The sequence below is a fragment of the Globicephala melas genome, chromosome 2 (genome assembly GCF_963455315.2).
Source record: "Globicephala melas chromosome 2, mGloMel1.2, whole genome shotgun sequence".
Classification (NCBI taxonomy): domain Eukaryota; kingdom Metazoa; phylum Chordata; class Mammalia; order Artiodactyla; family Delphinidae; genus Globicephala; species Globicephala melas.
In genome coordinates, this window is record NC_083315.2 from 89,878,837 (window position 1) to 89,897,127 (window position 18,291).

The 18,291-nt window shown below is 37.3% G+C and overlaps 1 protein-coding gene across 2 annotated transcripts in view; it reads right to left on the reverse strand.

Annotated features, from left to right (window-relative positions):
• The window catches only part of GOLM2 (golgi membrane protein 2), a 111,426-nt gene that overhangs the window by 63,623 nt on the left and 29,512 nt on the right, over window positions 1–18,291 (reverse strand). For both annotated transcript variants that reach the window (XM_030842684.2, XM_030842685.3), the window contains exon 2: window positions 3,059–3,113. In XM_030842684.2, the coding sequence (XP_030698544.1) occupies window positions 3,059–3,113 (55 nt within the window). The remainder of the gene's footprint in view (window positions 1–3,058; window positions 3,114–18,291) is intronic.

Consider the following 18,291-nt stretch of genomic DNA (forward strand, 5'->3'; position numbering starts at 1 on the left):
TTAGTTCCAGTCCATGTAAAATATCAGATTCTAACCTATTTGAATACACGGAAAGGATTATAAAGCATGCAGCAGATTGATGCTTTGAGTGGGCCAAAATAAAGACTTGAAAGGGGACAAGTAGAGTTCTCTAGTGGTATAGTGGTTAGGATTCGGTGCTTTCACTGCAGTGGCCAGGGTTCAATCCCTGGTTGGGAAATTGAGATCCTGCAAGCCGCGTGGCGTGGCCAAAAAAATGGGGGCAAGGGGAGTAAACAGATCAGAAAGCAAAACTAAAGACAAAATTTTCCTATATCACAATTTTACTTTCAACTGATTGCCATGTGTTTTCTTCATTTTAAACCCAAAGATACTCTGTGTCTAGTGTGGTTGCTCTAGGTCACCACAGCAGGATGCTCAGAGTAACTTTTTTTTTTTTTAATTTTTGGCTGCGTTGGGTCTTCGTTGCTGCACGTGGGCTTTCTCTAGTTGTCGCAAGTGGGGGGGGCTATTCTTCGTTGCAGTGCACAGGCTTCTCATTGTGGTAGCTTCTCTTGTTGCGGAGCACAGGCACTAGGCTTGCAGGCTTCAGTAGTTGTGGCACGTGGGCTCAGGAGTTGTGGCTCGTGGGCTCTAGAGCACAGGCTCAGTAGTTGTGGTGCATGGGCTTAGTTACTCCGCAGCATGTGGGATCTTCCCGGACCAGGGATCAAACCTGTGTCCCCTGAATTGGCAGGGCGACTCTTAACCACTGCAACACCAGGAAAGTCCCCAGAGTAACTTAATATGAGATCAGGTCCAAGGTTGATTGTGCAGGGTAGTCTAGCTCTGACAGTAATATCAGGGTATGCTATAGAAAGATATGGCCATAATCTCTCAATTTAACTTCTAGGATGATCATTTAAAGCCAAAAAAAAAAATTTACTTCTGGAAATTTTTTATTGCAAATTTTCTTTCAGTAATAGGAATAAAAATAAGGTAAGCTATTCAAAATAAATCAGTGTATAGTAGAATGTTAATTTACTTTCTCAGGCATTAAAAACCAACCCTAATCCTCTTATTTCCAAGAAAATATTAAAAGATTTTTTTTAGGATCTTGATGTGTATTAATTCCATTATATCCGACATTAATGTCAATGAAAATAGTCAAATACGGATTTTACTGTCAACTTGTCAAGAAGTTTGTTTCAGCAGAAAGAGTTCCCAGGGTGCAAAAGTCACATTAATGAAATTCAATCTCAAGCATCCAAGCTTCAGTAACTGCACTAAAACCAAAAGTTGCATGGTATGAGTTCAAATCAAAGCTTTTTTCTCTGCTAAAGATTATCATCAAAATTTCAAAACATCTCAAGATCTACTTCAACACATACAGCAAAATAAAGATTTTTACTCAGTAACATAGGCTGTCATTTTCTCTGACATGTACTAGCAAAACCCATAGGACTTCCTTTTCAACTGATCTATTACTATTTAATAAGAAATATACTTTGATGACAAGCAAAATCATTTGTAAAAATTGCAAGCTGGAAGCAGCACTGACAGTGTGCCATCTTCTGTGTCATCCTGTGCACTCCTGTGAGTCAAAAAGAGTAGAATATGGACACAAATGCAACAACAATTATTGTGGCCAACCAGAAAGTAAATTTTTAACAGAAAATCAAAGCTGTTCTAAATCATAGATAGTAAAAAATTAATAATTCCTATGTCTGGATTATAACATACAAATAATATTTCCTAATGGATTTGCTAGGTGAGAAGCAAAACTTACATAAATTACAAAGTCAACTTAGGTTGACTTCTTCAAGAGGATGTTTGAAAATATATTACCTGGGATTTCCCTGGTGGTGCAGTGGTTAAGAAGCTGCCTGCCAATGCAGGGGGCACAGGTTTGATCCTTGGTCTGGGAAGATCCCACATGCCGCGAAGCAACTAAGCCCGTGAGCCACAACTACTGAGCCTGTGCTCTAGAGCCCGCAAGCCAAAACTACTGATCTCGTGCGCCCCAACTACTGAAGCCCGTGAACTCTAGGGCCCGCATGCTGTAACTACTGAGCCTGTGTGCTGCAACTACTGAAGTCCACGTGCCTAGAGCCCGTGCTCCACAACAAGAGAAGCCACTGCAGTGAGAAGCCCACACACTGCAATGAAGAGTAGCCCCAGCTCATGGCAACTAGAGAAAGCCCACATGCAGCAACAAAGACCTAACACAGCCAATAAATAAATATAAATAAATTTGAAAAATATATGTATATATTACCTAATTCTATCTAAACAGGTTTAAAATGGTTATAAAGATATAGTTATGAAATTAGAGAGCAAGTATTACCCACATATATAAACTCAGAGTCACTGCATGCAAAGTTTTAAAATATATAGGGTTGTAATCAAAAGATATGAGGGAGAAGCGGGATAGTCCTCAGACCCCAAGCTCCAAAGGCCAGTGACAGTGTGAAGTAATGTAAGCAGATGACAGAGCTTGTTCTCTTCACCTATTATTTTTCATAAGAGCTTTAGTCATCTCCTATCACTTCATCTAAGTGAAAAAAAAATCTGTCTTCTTACTTTCTTTCTATCTATCTATCTACCTACCTACCTATCTATCAAATCCGTCTCCAGGTTTCTTCCCAGTTTTTGTTGAAGGTTTCTTTGATCCTGGGGTATCTAAAACATTAAGTTTGGAGGATCTTTCCAACGCATCACTAGATCTGAGTGAATTATTTTAGCAGACTGGACACAGTACAGAGGAATCATCCCTAATCTTTTCCCTAGAAATCTGACAGTCTCCGAAGTTACACCTCAATTTTCCTTGAGGATTCTTCTAACATTTCATTGCATGAACTCTGTCTACAGCACAAGATTAAAATGCAGACCTCAAATATTAACTTGCACTTATTATATATAAAGCAACATTAAAAATTTTTCATTATATCTTAAGACAAAAGGATAAATGTTTTGCCATCAGAGGAGCTTTGTTCAAAAATTCTATTTCATTTAGCTGTTTAACTTGAGGATTTCTTAATTCTTCAGGATTTTAGACATTTAGTGACCTTTATCTTTAATCTGTAATTAAGTTTCTTACCCTTTAAATGATGTATGTCTGCCATCTGATATGATATGTTGTTCTGCAGTTTAACCTGAAAAAAAAATCATTTTCATTTTACTAAAGAATATGTAGTTTTGCTCATATTTACTTTTGTTCTCTCATATTCACTTTGAGCTTGATCATAAGTACAAAAGAAAAATCCTTAAGTTATGCATACCACACCACTTTCCAAAAAGAATTAGAAATAAGTTCTGATTTTGTAATACTCATTTTAAATTTGCACAAGAATATTCATTTTACTTAATATATAGTATAACAATTTTCAAAAGTTTTTAAGTTTGATTCCAAAGGTGATTTGGAGGATGAGACCATAGGAAAAAGAACAAACATCTTCCCTTCTTCATCTCCCAAACATTCAGAGGGTACCTTCCTTTGGAGAAGAACCACCAATGCTTCTCCAGCTCTTTTTAGGGTAAAGGCAGTCTGAAATCTCTACCTAGAACTTGAACAACAGTGAAGAAGAGTGCCTTTATCATCAAAGCTGTGTGAATGAAAGGCTCTTGGTGCTGCAGCCAGGAGTCAGTGCTGTGCCTCTGAGGTGGGAGAGCCAACTTCAGGACACTGGTCCATAAGAGACCTCCAGCTCCACATAATATCAAACGGTGAAAATCTCCCAGCGATCTCCATCTCAACACCAACACCCAGCTTCACTCAACGACCAGCAAGCTACAGTGCTGGACATCTTATGCCAAACAACTAGCAAGACAGGAACACAACACCATCCATTAGCAAAGAGGCTGCCTAAGATCATAATAAGTCCACAGAAACCCCAAAACACACTACCAGACGTGGACCTGCCCACCAGAAAGACAAGATCCAGCCTCATTCACCAGAACACAGGCACTAGTCCCCTCCACCAGGAAGCCTACACAACCCACTAAACCAACTTTAGCCACTGGGGACAGACACCAAAAACAACGGGAACTACGAACCTGCAGCCTGCAAAAAGGAGACCCCAAACACAGTAAGATAAGCAAAATGAGAAGACAGAAAAACACACAGCAGATGAAGGAGCAAGATAAAAACCCATCAGACCTAACAAATGAAGAGGAAATAGGCAGTCTACCTGAAAAAGAATTCAGAATAATGATAGTAAAGATGATCCAAAATCTTGGAAATAGAATAGAGAAAATGCAAGAAACATTTAATAAGGACTTACAAGAACTAAAGATGAAACAAGCAATGATGAACAACACAATAAATGAAATTAAAAATACTCTAGAAGGGATCAACAGCAGAATAACTGAGGCAGAAGAACGGATAAGTGACCTGGAAGATAAAATAGTGGAAATAACTACTGCAGAACAGAATAAAGAAAAAAGAATGAAAAGAACTGAGGACAGTCTCAGAGACCTCTGGGACAACATTACACGCACCAACATTTGAATTATAGGGGTTCCAGAAGAAGAAGAGAAAAAGAAAGGGTCTGAGAAAATATTTGAAGGGATTATAGTTGAAAACTTCCCTAATATGGGAAAGGAAATAGTTAATCAAGTCCAGGAAGCACAGAGAGTCCCATACAGGATAAATCCAAGGAAAAACACGCCAAGACACATATTAATCAAACTGTCAAGAATTAAATACAAAGAAAACATATTAAAAGCAGCAAGGGAAAAACAACAAATAACACACAAGGGAATTCCCATAAGATTAACAGCTGATCCTTCAGCAGAAACTCTGCAAGCCAGAAGGGAGTGGCAGGACATATTTAAAGTGATGAAGGAGAAAAACCTACATCCAAGATTACTCTACCCAGCAAGGATCTCATTCAGATTTGATGGAGAAATTAAAACCTTTACAGACAAGCAAAAGCTGAGAGAGTTCAGCACCACCAAACCAGCTTTACAACAAATGCTAAAGGATCTTCTCTAGGCAAGAAACACAAGAGAAGGAAAAGACCTATAATAACAAACCCAAAACAATTAAGAAAATGGGAATAGGAACATACATATCGATAATCACCTTAAATATAAATGGATTAAATGCTCCTACCAAAAGACACAGACTGGCTGAACGGATACAAAAATAAGACCCATATATATATTGTCTACAAGAGACCCACTTCAGACCTAGAGACACATACAGACTGAAAGTGAGGGGATAGAAAAGAATATTCCATGCAAATGGAAACCAAAAGAAAGCTGGAATAGCAATTCTCATATCAGACAAAACAGACTTTAAAATAAAGACTATTAGAAGAGACAAAGAAGGACACTACATAATGATCAAGGGATCGATCCAAGAAGAAGATATAACAATTGTAAATATTTATGCACCCAACATAGGAGCACCTCAATAAATAAGGCAAATACTAACAGCCATAAAGGGGAAATCGACAGCAACACATTCATAGTAGGGGACTTAAAAACCACACTTTCACCAATGGACAGATCATCCAAAATGGAAATAAATAAGGAAACACAAGCTTTAAATGATACATTAAACAAGATGGACTTAATTGATATTTATAGGACATTCCATCCAAAAACAACAGAATACACATTTTTCTCAAGTGCTCATGGAACATTCTCCAGGATAGATCATATCTTGGGTCACAAATCAAGCCTTGGTAAATTTAAGAAAACTGAAATTGTATCAAGTATCTTTTCCAACCACAACACTATGAGACTAGATATCAATTACAGGAAAATATCTGTAAAAAATACAAACACATGGAGGCTAAACAATACACTACTTAATAACGAAGTGATCACTGAAGAAATCAAAGAGGAAATCAAAAAATACCTAGAAACAAATGACAATGGAGACATGACGACCCAAAACCTATGGGATGCAGCAAAAGCAGTTCTAAGAGGGAAGCTTATAGCAATACAATCCTACCTTAAGAAACAGGAAACATCTCGAATAAACAACCTAACCTTGCACCTAAAGCAATTAGAGAAAGAAGAACAAAAAACCCCCAAAGTTAGCAGAAGGAAAGAAATCATAAAGATCAGATCAGAAATATATGAAAAAGAAATGAAGGAAGCAATAGCAAAGATCAATAAAACTAAAAGCTGGTTCTTTGAGAAGTAAAACAAAATTGATAAACCATTAGCCAGACTCATCAAGAAAAAAAGGGAGAAGACTCAAATCAATAGAATTAGAAATGAAAAAGGAGAAGTAACAACTGACACTGCAGAAATACAAAAGATCATGAGAGATTACTACAAGCAATTCTATGCCAATAAAATGGACAACCTGGAAGAAATGGACAAATTCTTAGAAATGCACAACCTGCCAAGACTGAATCAGGAAGAAATAGAAAGTATGAACAGACCAACCACAGGCAATGAAATTGAAACTGTGATTAAAAATCTTCCAACAAACAAAAGCCCAGGACCAGGTGGCTTCACAGGCAAATTCTATCAAACATTTAGAGAAGAGCTAACACCTATCCTTCTCAAACTCTTCCAAAATATAGCAGAGGGAGGAACACTCCCAAACTCATTCTACGAGGCCACCATCACCCTGATACCAAAACCAGACAAGGATGTCACAAAGAAAGAAAACTACAGGCCAATATCACTGATGAACATAGATGCAAAAATCCTCAACAAAATACTAGCAAACAGAATCCAACAGCACATTAAAAGGATCATACACCGTGATCTAGTGGGGTTTATTCCAGGAATGCAAGGATTCTTCAATATACACAAATCAATCAATGTGATACACCATATCAACAAACTGAAGGAGAAAAAGCATATGATCATCTCAATAGACGCAGAGAAAGCTTTCAACAAAATTCAACAGCCATTTATGATAAAAATCCTTCAGAAAGTAGGCATAGAGGGAACTTTCGTCAACAGAATAAAGGCCATATATGACAAACCCACAGCCAACATTGTCCTCAATGGTGAAAAACTGAAACCATTTCCACTAAGATCAGGAACAAGAAAAGGTTGCCCACTCTCACCACTCTTATTCAACATAGTTTTGGAAGTTTTAGCCACAGTAATCAGAGAAAAAAAGGAAATAAAAGGAATCCAAATCGGAAAAGAAGAAGTAAAGCTGTCACTGTCTGCAGATGACATGATACTATACATAGAGAATCCTAAAGATGCTACCAGAAAACTACTAGAGCTAATCAATGAATTTGGTAAAGTAGCAGGATACAAAATTAATGCACAGAAATCTCTGGCATTCCTATACACTAATGATGAAAAATCTGAAAGTGAAATCAAGAAAACACTCCCATTTACCACTGCAACAAAAAGAATAAAATATCTAGGAATAAACCTACCTAAGGAGACAAAAGACCTGTATGCAGAAAATTATAAGACACTGATGAAAGAAATTAAAGAGGATACAAATAGATGGAGAGATATACCATGTTCTTGGATTGGAAGAATCAACATTGTGAAAATGACTCTACTACCCAAAGCAATGTACAGATTCAATGCAATCCCTATCAAACTACCACTGGCATTTTTCACAGAACTAGAACAAAAAATTTCACAATTTGTATGGAAACACAAAAGACCCCGAAGAGCCAAAACAATCTTTAGAATGAAAAATGGAGCTGGAGGAATCAGGCTCCCTGACTTCAGACTATACTACAAAGCTACAGTAATCAAGACAGTATGGTACTGGCACAAAAACAGAAAGATAGATCAATGGAACAGAATAGAAAGCCGAGAGATAAACCCACACACATATGGTCACCTTATCTTTGATAAAGGAGGCAGGAATGTACAGTGGAGAAAGGACAGCCTCTTCAATAAGTGGTGCTGGGAAAACTGGACAGGTACATGTAAAAGTATGAGATTAGATCACTCCCTAACACCATACACAAAAATAAGCTCAAAATGGATTAAAGACCTAAATGTAAGGCCAGAAACTATCAAACTCTTAGAGGAAAACATAGGCAGAACACTCTATGACAGAAATCACAGCAAGATCCTTTTTGACCCACCTCCTAGAGAAATGGACATAAAAATAAACAAATGGGACCTAATGAAACTTCAAAGCTTTTGTACCGCAAAGGAAACCATAAACAAGACCAAAAGACAACTCTCAGAATGGGAGAAAATATTTGCAAATGAAGCAACTGACAAAGGATTAATCTCCAAAATTTACAAGCACCTCATGCAGCTCAATAACAAAAAAACAAATAATCCAATCCAAAAATGGGCAGAAGACCTAAATAGACATTTCTCCAAAGAAGATATACAGACTGCCAACAAACACATGAAAGAATGCTCAACATCACTAATCATTAGAGAAATGCAAATCAAAATTACAATGAGATATCATCTCACACTAGTCAGAATGGCCATCATCAAAAAATCTAGAAACAATAAATGCTGGAGAGGGTGTGGAGAAAAGGGAACACTCTTGCACTGCTGGTGGGAATGTGAATTGGTACAGCCACTATGGAAAACAGTATGGAGGTTTTTTAAAAAACTACAAATAGAACTACCATACGACCCAGCAATCCCACTACTGGGCATATACCCTGAGAAAACCATAATTCAAAAAGAGTCATGTACCAAAATGTTCATTGCAGCTCTATTTACAATAGCCCAGAGATGGAAACAACCTAAGTGTCCATCATCAGATGAATGCATAAAGAAGATGTGGCACATATATACAATGGAATATTACTCAGCCATAAAAAGAAACAGAATTGAGCTATTTGTAATGAGGTGGATGGACCTAGAGTCTGTCATACAGAGTGAAGTAAGTCCTAAAAGGAAAGAAAAATACCGTATGCTAACACATATATATGGAATTTAAGAAAAACAATGTCATGAAGAACCTAGGGGTAAGACAGGAATAAAGACACAGACCTACTGGAGAATGGACTTGAGGATATGAGGAGGGGGAAGGGTAAGCTGTGACAAAGTGAGAGAGTAGCATGGACATATATACACTACCAAACGTAAAATAGATAGCTAGTGGGAAGCAGCCGCATAGCACAGGGAGATCAGCTCCGTGCTTTGTGACCACCAAGATGGGTGGGATAGGGAGGGTCAGAGGGAGGGAGATGCAAGAGGGAAGAGATATGGGAACATATGTATATGTATAACTGATTCACTTTGTTATAAAGCAAAAACTAACACACCATTGTAAAGCAATTATACTCCAGTAAAGATGTAAAAAAAAAAAAGAAGAAAAAGTTTTTGAGTTGAATATTGGTTAATAGTATGGTTTTTCGAAATCTTACCAGAAGATTTTCAACTCTATATTAAGAAAAGAATTGTTTGAATCAATTAATGTCAAGTCAAAAATAATTATTGTTTATCAACATCCCACAGGATGACAGATACTACACAGGACTCATTGCTGCAGTCATTGTCCTCTAGGTGCCAGTATACAAGAGCACCAGGAATTTAAAGTGTACCAAAATATGACTCAGTTTAAGGCTCACCACTTAATTTAAAAATTAAGACAAGGCCTTGGATAGCCAGGATATCAAAGAACTACTTTGTCTCAGTTCTTGCTTAAACAGGTTTCATCTAATTGTAAAATGCAATTAAAATACTGTAAACAGGTTATCTTGTCAACCTCAAGAGTAACATTATTTTGAAAGGTGCAGACTGATTCATACTGATGAAAAGCAGCACCATGAGTGGCAAAATGATTATGCTAAATACCACTTCAATCTCTAAAGAAAAAAACTTTAACTTTTCATCTTGAAATAATTATAGGTTCATAGGAAATTGCAAAGATAGCACAGATAAATCCAATATACTCTTCACACAATTTTCCCCAATGGGTACATCTTATACAACAATATGACATCAAAATCAGGAAACTGACATTGGTACAATGTGTATGTATATAGTTCTATGCCATTTTATCATATGTATAGATTCATGTAAACACCATCAAAATCAAGATACAGACCTATTCCATCGTCACAAATATCTCCCTCATGCTATCATTTATAGTCAAATCTATCCTCCTTCCCCACTATACCTGATCCCTGGTAACCACTAATTTGTTCTCCACTCCGTAATTTTGTCATTTCAAGAATATTATATAAATGGAATCATATAGTATGTGACCTTTTGAGATTTTTTTCAATCAACATAATGCATAGTTGTATACATCAATAGTTCATTCCTTTTTATTGCTGAGTAGTATTCCGATACGAATGTACAATAGTTTGTTTAAGCATTCAACTACTTTAGAACATATTGGTGGTTTCTAGTTTTTGGCTATAACAAACACAGCAGCTATGAAAAACTGTGTACAGATTTTTACATGAATATTAGTTTTTATTTCTCTGGAATAAATGCCCAGGAGTGAGACTGCTGGGTTGTATGGTAAGTCTATGTTTAGTTTTTAAAGAAACTGTCATGTTATTTTCCAGAGTGTCCATGACATTTTCAACTACGTTTTAAGAACTTATTGTGCCAAGGTACTGGATGGGAGAGTATAAAACAATTAGAAAACATGAGAGCAGTCTCAAAGAATCAGTAGGCAAGGTAGCACCTAAAATAGTATAATTACTGTAGGATTTCAGAGATGATTCCTACCTAATATGATCAGGAAAGTTTCTTGGAAGGGGTCTTATCCGAATTAGGCATTGAAGGCTAGGTAAAACTCTAAATAAGTAGAAAAAAGCATTTCAGATAGAGGAGGTGGCATAAGAAAAGGTACAGAGGTAAGAAAGCATGAGACATGTATGAAGACCCCACCAAAGTACCGTTTGGCTAAAGCACATGATACAGGGAAAACTATAATAATGAAGAAGGTTGGGAAAAAAAAGACTGGAGGGCCCTTCCACTGATATGAAATGTCCAGACTAGGCAAATCCATAGAGACAAAAAGTAATTAGTGGTTGCCAGGGGCTGAAGGGAGGGGGAATGAAGGGTGACCTCCTAATGGGCGTGGGGTTTCTTTTTGGGGTGATAAAAATGTTCTGGAATAAAATAGGGAGATGGCTGCACAACTTTGTGAGTACACTAAAAACCTCTGAATTGCACACTTTTTTAAAAAAGGGCAAATTTCATGGTCTTTGAATTATATCAACATTTTAATGCAAAAAATAAAAATAAAAATGCTGAGGGTACTATGGGGCACCATATAGGAAACTGGGGATGAAATAATGGATAAACACTAGGCACTCAAGTTTACTATTTAGAAGACACAGTCAAGTAGACAGGCAATTATAGTAAAATAAGTGCTATTATTGGATTCTACAGACAGGATGGCAGAACTTAGTAAAAGCATTTAAATCCAGCCTTGGGGAAATGAGAGGAGGTTTCTGGAGATGATGATAACTGAAATAAGTCCAGCAGGAAGAATAGTGGCTAGCCAGTGGAAGTAGGGAGAGGGTAAGGAAACGTGTCAAAATTTCGAAGTTAAAAACACTGCACATCAGAGAAACTGCAAGCAGGTCTAAGCAGTTTTAAGCTGGAACAGAGAGTTGGGGGAAATGACGAGAAATATGTCTAGAAAGATAAGCAAGGTCCACATTACAAAGCGTCTTGCCAAGGAATGTGGATACATTCCACTGGCTATGGTCAACTTTTAAAGGACTTCAAACAACGTAATGAAACCCAATTTGCATTTTAAAAAGTCAATCTGGCTTCAGTATGATGAGTGGACTAGAGAGACAAGACTAGAGAGACCAGGTAAGAGAGTAGGAGAATGGGGGACTACTGTTGTTTTTCAAGTGAGAGAAAATGTTCCTTTAAGCCAGGGGTGGGCAAATTATGCCTGTGAGCCAAATCTAGCCTGCTGCCTGCTTTTGTATGGATGGCAAACAAAGGATGGTTTTTACATTTTTAAATGGTTGGAGAGAAAAGCCAAAAGAATATTTCATGAATTATATGAAATTTAAATGTCAGAGTCTATAAATAAAGTTTTATGGGAAATAGCCCCATCCATTCATTTCCATATTGTCTATGGCTGCTTTGGAGCTGCAGTGATTGCAAAAAAATCATATGGACTGCAAAGCCTAAAGTATTTACTATCTGGCCCTTTATAGAAAAAGTTTGCCAATTCCTGGTCCAAACTAACAGAATGAGAACAGAGAGATAAATATATGTGAGAGATATTAAAGGGGAACAATGAATAGTCTAACTGATTGATTAGATAGAGGAGTAAAAGAAGAAACATTAAGGATGATGTTTAAATTTCTAGAGTAAGGGGACTAAGGTAAGACTGCAATACTCCATAATAGGGAAACACAGGAGAAACAGACTTGGGATGGGAGGGAGAAGTGGGGACATGATTCTTTTTCAGATTTGGACCTACTGAATTTGAGGCACTTGTGACACACCCAAGAGATCTTTAGTAGGAAGTTGGACATATGGGTTTAGAGCTTGGGCATAGATGATTTGAGAGTTATTCGCATACGGATGGCGATTAAAGCCATGGGAGTGATATCACTGATGAAAAGCTGCAAGAGGCAGTAGGAAAATCTGATACCAACAGCTATGTGATCTGCTGACTACTAAGAACTGCTTTCTAATAACTTCTAATTAGCCTATGTCTATTTTCTTTCCCGTTTCTTTTACAGTAGTCCCCCACCCACCCCAACCCGTGGTTTTGCTTTCTGTGGTTTCAGTTACCAGCAGTCTGAAAATTCCAGAAATAAACAATTCATAAGTTTTAAATTGCGGTCTGTTATGAGTAACGTGATGAAATCTGGGTGACACGCTCCGTCCTTCCTGGGATCCCTAACCATCAACATCACCCGCTCCTAACACCCAACGACTCACAGTGCCATGGCTTGATGATCCAAGATCACCCAAAGCAAGTGATCCTCCTTCTAACCTATCAGCAAAAAAGTCAATAGTAGTTTAATGCTACGTCATTCATCTCATTTCATCTCACCACGCAGGCATTTTATCATCTCACATCCTCAAAAGAAGGGTGAGTAAAGTACAAGATATTATATTTTGAGAGAGACCACATTCATGTCACTTTGATTACAGTATATTGTTATAATTGTTCTATTTTATTATTATTAATCTCTTACTGTGCCTTATTTAGAAATTAAACTTTATCGTAGGTATGTATGTATGTATGTATGTATGTATGTATGTAAAAAACATAGTATATATAGGGTGTAGTACTATCCATGGTTTCAGGTATAAAATGCGGGTCTTTGTATGCATCCCCCGAGGATAAGGGGGGATTATTGTATTTTCATGATCCAATTTCTTTTTACATTTTTTGCCCCTCCAAAGAACATAGCCATCCTTTATTTTTGTTTTCAACAAGTTTGCATTACTTTGTTTTTTATCCATTTTTATGATGCTCTTCCAGCTTCCTGTACTCTATTTTAAATTTACTTTTGAAACAGCTACAGAGATGCTATTCTTTTTCTTTTTTAAATTATTAATTAATTAATTAATTTTGGCTGTGCCAGGTCTTAGTTGCGGCCTGCGAGATCTTTAGTCATGGCATGCGAACTGTTAGTTGCGGCATGCATGTGGGATCTAGTTCCCTAACCAGGGATTGAACCCCGGGCCCCCTGCATTGGGAGCATGGAGTCTTAGCCACTGGACCACCAAGGAAGTCTCCTATATCCTTATACTCTTAAAAATTTTTTTAACGGAGATGGGGGAATTCAATCTACAGACTTCAAAAATAGTAAAGGATATTATGAGCAGTACTACTTTATTCTTATCACTTTAATTTTCTCTTCAATCTTTTTAATTGAGAATGGAGATGCTGATCCCAATGGCTCGTATATAAAGTCCTCACATTTCAAAAGCTGCTCTGGAACAATATATTTTACATGGTATTAAAGAGAAAATCACAGCTTGTCTAAATAAAAGCCTTTCTTAATCCAAACAGAATGAATTTATTTCCCACCTCATTCTTTTGCCATGCAAGGATTTTCCAGTTAGCTTCTAAGACCCACTTTATGGCATATTGTTTCCTTGGCATCTCATGTTCTCTATTATTCCTGTCAGTCTTTCTTTGCACAAAAATCTTATATTCAGGGTTCAGTATTATCAGGTACCAGTTCCCAATTTCTCTCACTTCCTATTAATACTAGTTTCAGTGCTATGGTTATCTCACCTTCCATATGCCTTTGAACAGAGGCACCACAGATTTGCTCATAGATCTCTGGTAGATCATTAATCCCAGTTCTCTTCCTTCTAGAATAATTTTATTATGTTGCTCAGTTTTAGAATCTAGATGTCTGCTACTAAATTATCTGTTCATCCTTTTGACACTGCAATATTACAGGCATCTGATATCTCTTCTCTCCACATATACAACCCAATCCCCAAAATTCTTATCTAGCTCCTAAAACAGTTTGACAAAGAATTCCTCTAACTTTCAATCTTATCCTTTTAAGGCAATCTGAATGTGTTTTTACCTACCATGGCACTCCCTTGTATTTTTGCAAAATCTAAGAATGTAAAGCAGTGACTTAATTTTGGCTTTAATCTTATGTTTTCTACCATCTTGGATCTGTTTAAAGACTTCTTCCACTAGGCTTCTGATTTTTAATGTTTTCTTCAATGTCTTCAATCTTGCTTTCTCTACTTTTATGCTTCTCATTAATCATTTCTGCATATAGATAGGTCTCTTTAGTTCTTTAACTTCTTTGGGTTTAACCCTCTGAGATCCTTCATTTCTTTTAAAACTTCCACCACCTCCTCACCTTCAAAAGGAAGCTGATCATTCCTCCTCATAATTTTAATTTCCTTGTGTTCTACCACGAATTTGCTTATGTTCTAAATTACTCTATCAAAACTTCCAAGCTGCTGAGAAATTAATTTGAGTTCTCACTACTGCATAATTAGGAAAAAGGTATTTCACTTTACCACATATATGCTCTGTTGAACTGGCAATGCTATAAAATACAGATGGTCCTCTGCACCCACCATTTTATATAAGGAACTTGAGCATACATCTCTGCACAGGGGCTCCTGGAACCAATCCCTTCAGTACCGAGGGATGACTATACTTTCTTTTCTTTCTAAGTATATTCCAGACAAGTAACAGTATATAAACCCTAAGAAGTATTATTTAATCCTTATTTTATAAATGGATTCTCATTCGCTTCTTAGGTCCTTTCTTGGTTACTTTCAGACTTTTCCCATAATATCCTTATTTACAATACACAAGAAAGATACCAAATAATCGTTTTCTTTTTAAATTTCTTTGGGGATGAGAGATAGATGTGTTTAGACAGACACACACACACACACATACATTCACAAACACAGACCCATCTCTTTGCCTAATTTACATCTATGGTCAGACAGACTCCAACCCAGATTCGAATATATCCTCCAAACCCCCTCAATGCTCAAAATGCCTTGCCTGGCTTCAGAGTCTACTGGGGAAAGCTCATATTCAGTCCTTTCAAAAACAAAACGTTCTTTTATCACATGCAGCCCTATTTCCAACCAGAATGTCACTTTGTCTCTTTTCTACCCCCAAGGTTCATCAGAAATGAGAATTCCATGAGAACAGAAACCGTCTCTCGTTCATCCCTGTGTCCAGTGTCTGGCATACTGCCTGACCCCAATAAACCCCCAATAAGTGTTTGCTGAATGGCTCCTTAGACTTGTGTTCCATATTCTTTGTACTACATGCTATCCTACCTGAAGCTGTACTTTAGCCCTATTTATATAATTCTAATTATCCTTCAATACTGCTGAACTACCTCATTTATTTCCCTTTGTTATCAACTTCACTGCTGTAGTTAGGCTTCACTTTCCCTCTCTCCTTCTGTAATACTTGTTTCTCCGGGATTTGTAGTCCATCTATAACAGGCCGATTATCCATGCTTCCTTTGGCCTTTTCCATGTTAATCTCTCAAAATGTGTTTATGACCCTTCCTGCAACCTCTTTTTTCCTTCTTCTTCTGAGGCATGTGTTCTTTATCTCTTTTTTTCAGTAAGAATTATCCTCTCCTGATATTTTCCTATAGCACTTCTTAGAGCTCACCCTCAGCTACTTCATTTATTTTTCTCTAATCTTTGTTCCTCTAATACCTAAAACTTAATCTTTATATTTCTACCCCCTCTTTTCTGAAGCTCTCTTAATGCTTTCCCCATCCCACACGGCTACTGTGAATTAAGTTTGGCAGCTGTTACCAGCTCACTTGCTCTGCTTTTCTTTTCATTCTGGGACCTTGAAAATGGCTCAGCTGTGCATGCTTCACTTTCATTATGACCTGTTCTCAGGCAATCAGCACAACTATGACCACTGATCCCAAAGATTACATACAATTGGCTTTTTAGAGATGTCATTTCTGGCTCCTTTTTCTCCACACTAGAAACATTTTTCCTGATTATATCTCATACTCAGATGATTTCTGGAAACAAAACTATTTTCTGTAATATAATTGCCAAACCTGGCTGATGCTCAGAATCACCTGAGGAGCTTTAAGAAATATATATCCTTGCCTCCCCAACCCCACTTCAGTCCGATTCAGCAGTCTGGGGATGAGTCCAGGAATCTTTTTTTCTAAAAAGCTAAAGTGATTCTGATAAGCAGCCATGTTTAGCAATTACTCATCTATAGTATGTCTCTGGCTGGCAACTATACCAGCTGGATCAAAATGGAATAACATTAATAATAACTATTAAATGCTTATTCTGTGCCAGGCCTTGTGCTAAGTGCTAATCAAATATTATTGCATTTAGTCCCCACAACCACCCTCTGAGGTGGACTCTCCATTTCACAGATGAGGAAACTGTGCTCTATATCATATGCCTACAGTAGATTCTGGATATTCTCCCAAGCAGTCCCAGACCAAAGTCTGTGCTTATGACCCCCATGCATATACTAGATCAGTAGTTAGTAGGTGTCTATAACCTTTTTTTCTTATTCCTCATACATTGCACACATGTAATTCAGTCAACATTCCAAACACACTTGCAACTTTTACTTGATCTGTCAAAGAATTAGTCTCTCTTGAAGCAAGTTTTAGTTTAAACTATACCCAGTTACATTTTTAAAGAGAATAAGATAAGCAAGGTCTTTGGTCTTAGTTGGCTACAATGAATCACTACAAAGGTTTTTTATTCACTCATTCTTTTTTTTTTTGATAAGTCATTTATAATGCATTTACTGAATATGCACTATGTGCTAGGCCTGAGGATACAAAGTATTTGGTTTTGGTCTGTTAAGAAGAGTCACAAAAAATCACTAGTTTGTTTATTCATTCATTCTGTCAGCCAGTCATAAGGAAAGCATTAATCGAACACCTACTAAGTGAAAGACAGTGTAGAAGGCCTAGAAATACAGCAATATACAAGAAACAGGAGAGAGGTCTGGATAAAGGATACACATTTTGGAGACATCAGCGTAAGTGAAGTTTTCTGATGATTATGATTACTTAGGAAGAGAGTAGAATGAGAAGAGGATCTCAAATAGAAAACTATGAACTATAACACTTAATGATGAATAGGAGAGAAGCCAGTAAGGGAGACTAAGAACTGAGAGAAGAAAAACGGGAGAGTCTAGCATGATGGAAGCCAGGAGCACAGTGCTAGGTAAAAAGATGCTGAGAAATTAGGTATAGGGAGAGAAAAATGCAAATGTGGACAAAGACAATTCTCTGTTCAAGAAATGTGATTGGGAAGGGGAAGAAAGACTCAGGTATATTTTAAGTGCTGAGGAGCAAGTATAGATAAAGGGATTGAATATAAGAGGGAGGCTGGATTAATAACAGGACGAGGTCTTTGAAAAGGTAGAGGAGATTGGACCCCGAGAACAGGTGGAGAGGCTGGTCCTGGAGAAAGGATGAACCCTTCTTTATTCTAACAAGGAGGAAAGACATATGGGTGGAGATGTAGGTATGCCTGCAGATTTGGTAGGGTAGTAGTTCCTGTTCAATTCTTGGTCAAGCAGGAAACAGGATCACCTGTTGAGTTCAAGGAGAAGAGGAGTTTAAGGCAGGCAGGGTCTGAGGAGGGTAGAAGTTTGAAAGTTGTTGGAATGAGTGTGTTGACTAGATATATGTAATCTGTAAGGTGCTGATGAAAATCCAGTTGGGGTAGCTGATCATAAATTTCTGTAAGTACCAGTATGGTTGTATGAATTTCTCCACCTGCACTTGAAATAGACATGTAAAAGAATAATGGCAAGAAACTAAAACAACAGACCATTGAATCTTAGCTGTATAGAGAGGAAAGTAAAGAATGAATAGGGATACTGGAAAGGAAGAAGAAAAGGATCAGCAGTCTAGGTGAAGTTGAAAAACAAGTATAGTTTGTTCGGCAGTTCTAATCCTTTTTTTTTTCTTAATATATTCTCCCAAGAATATG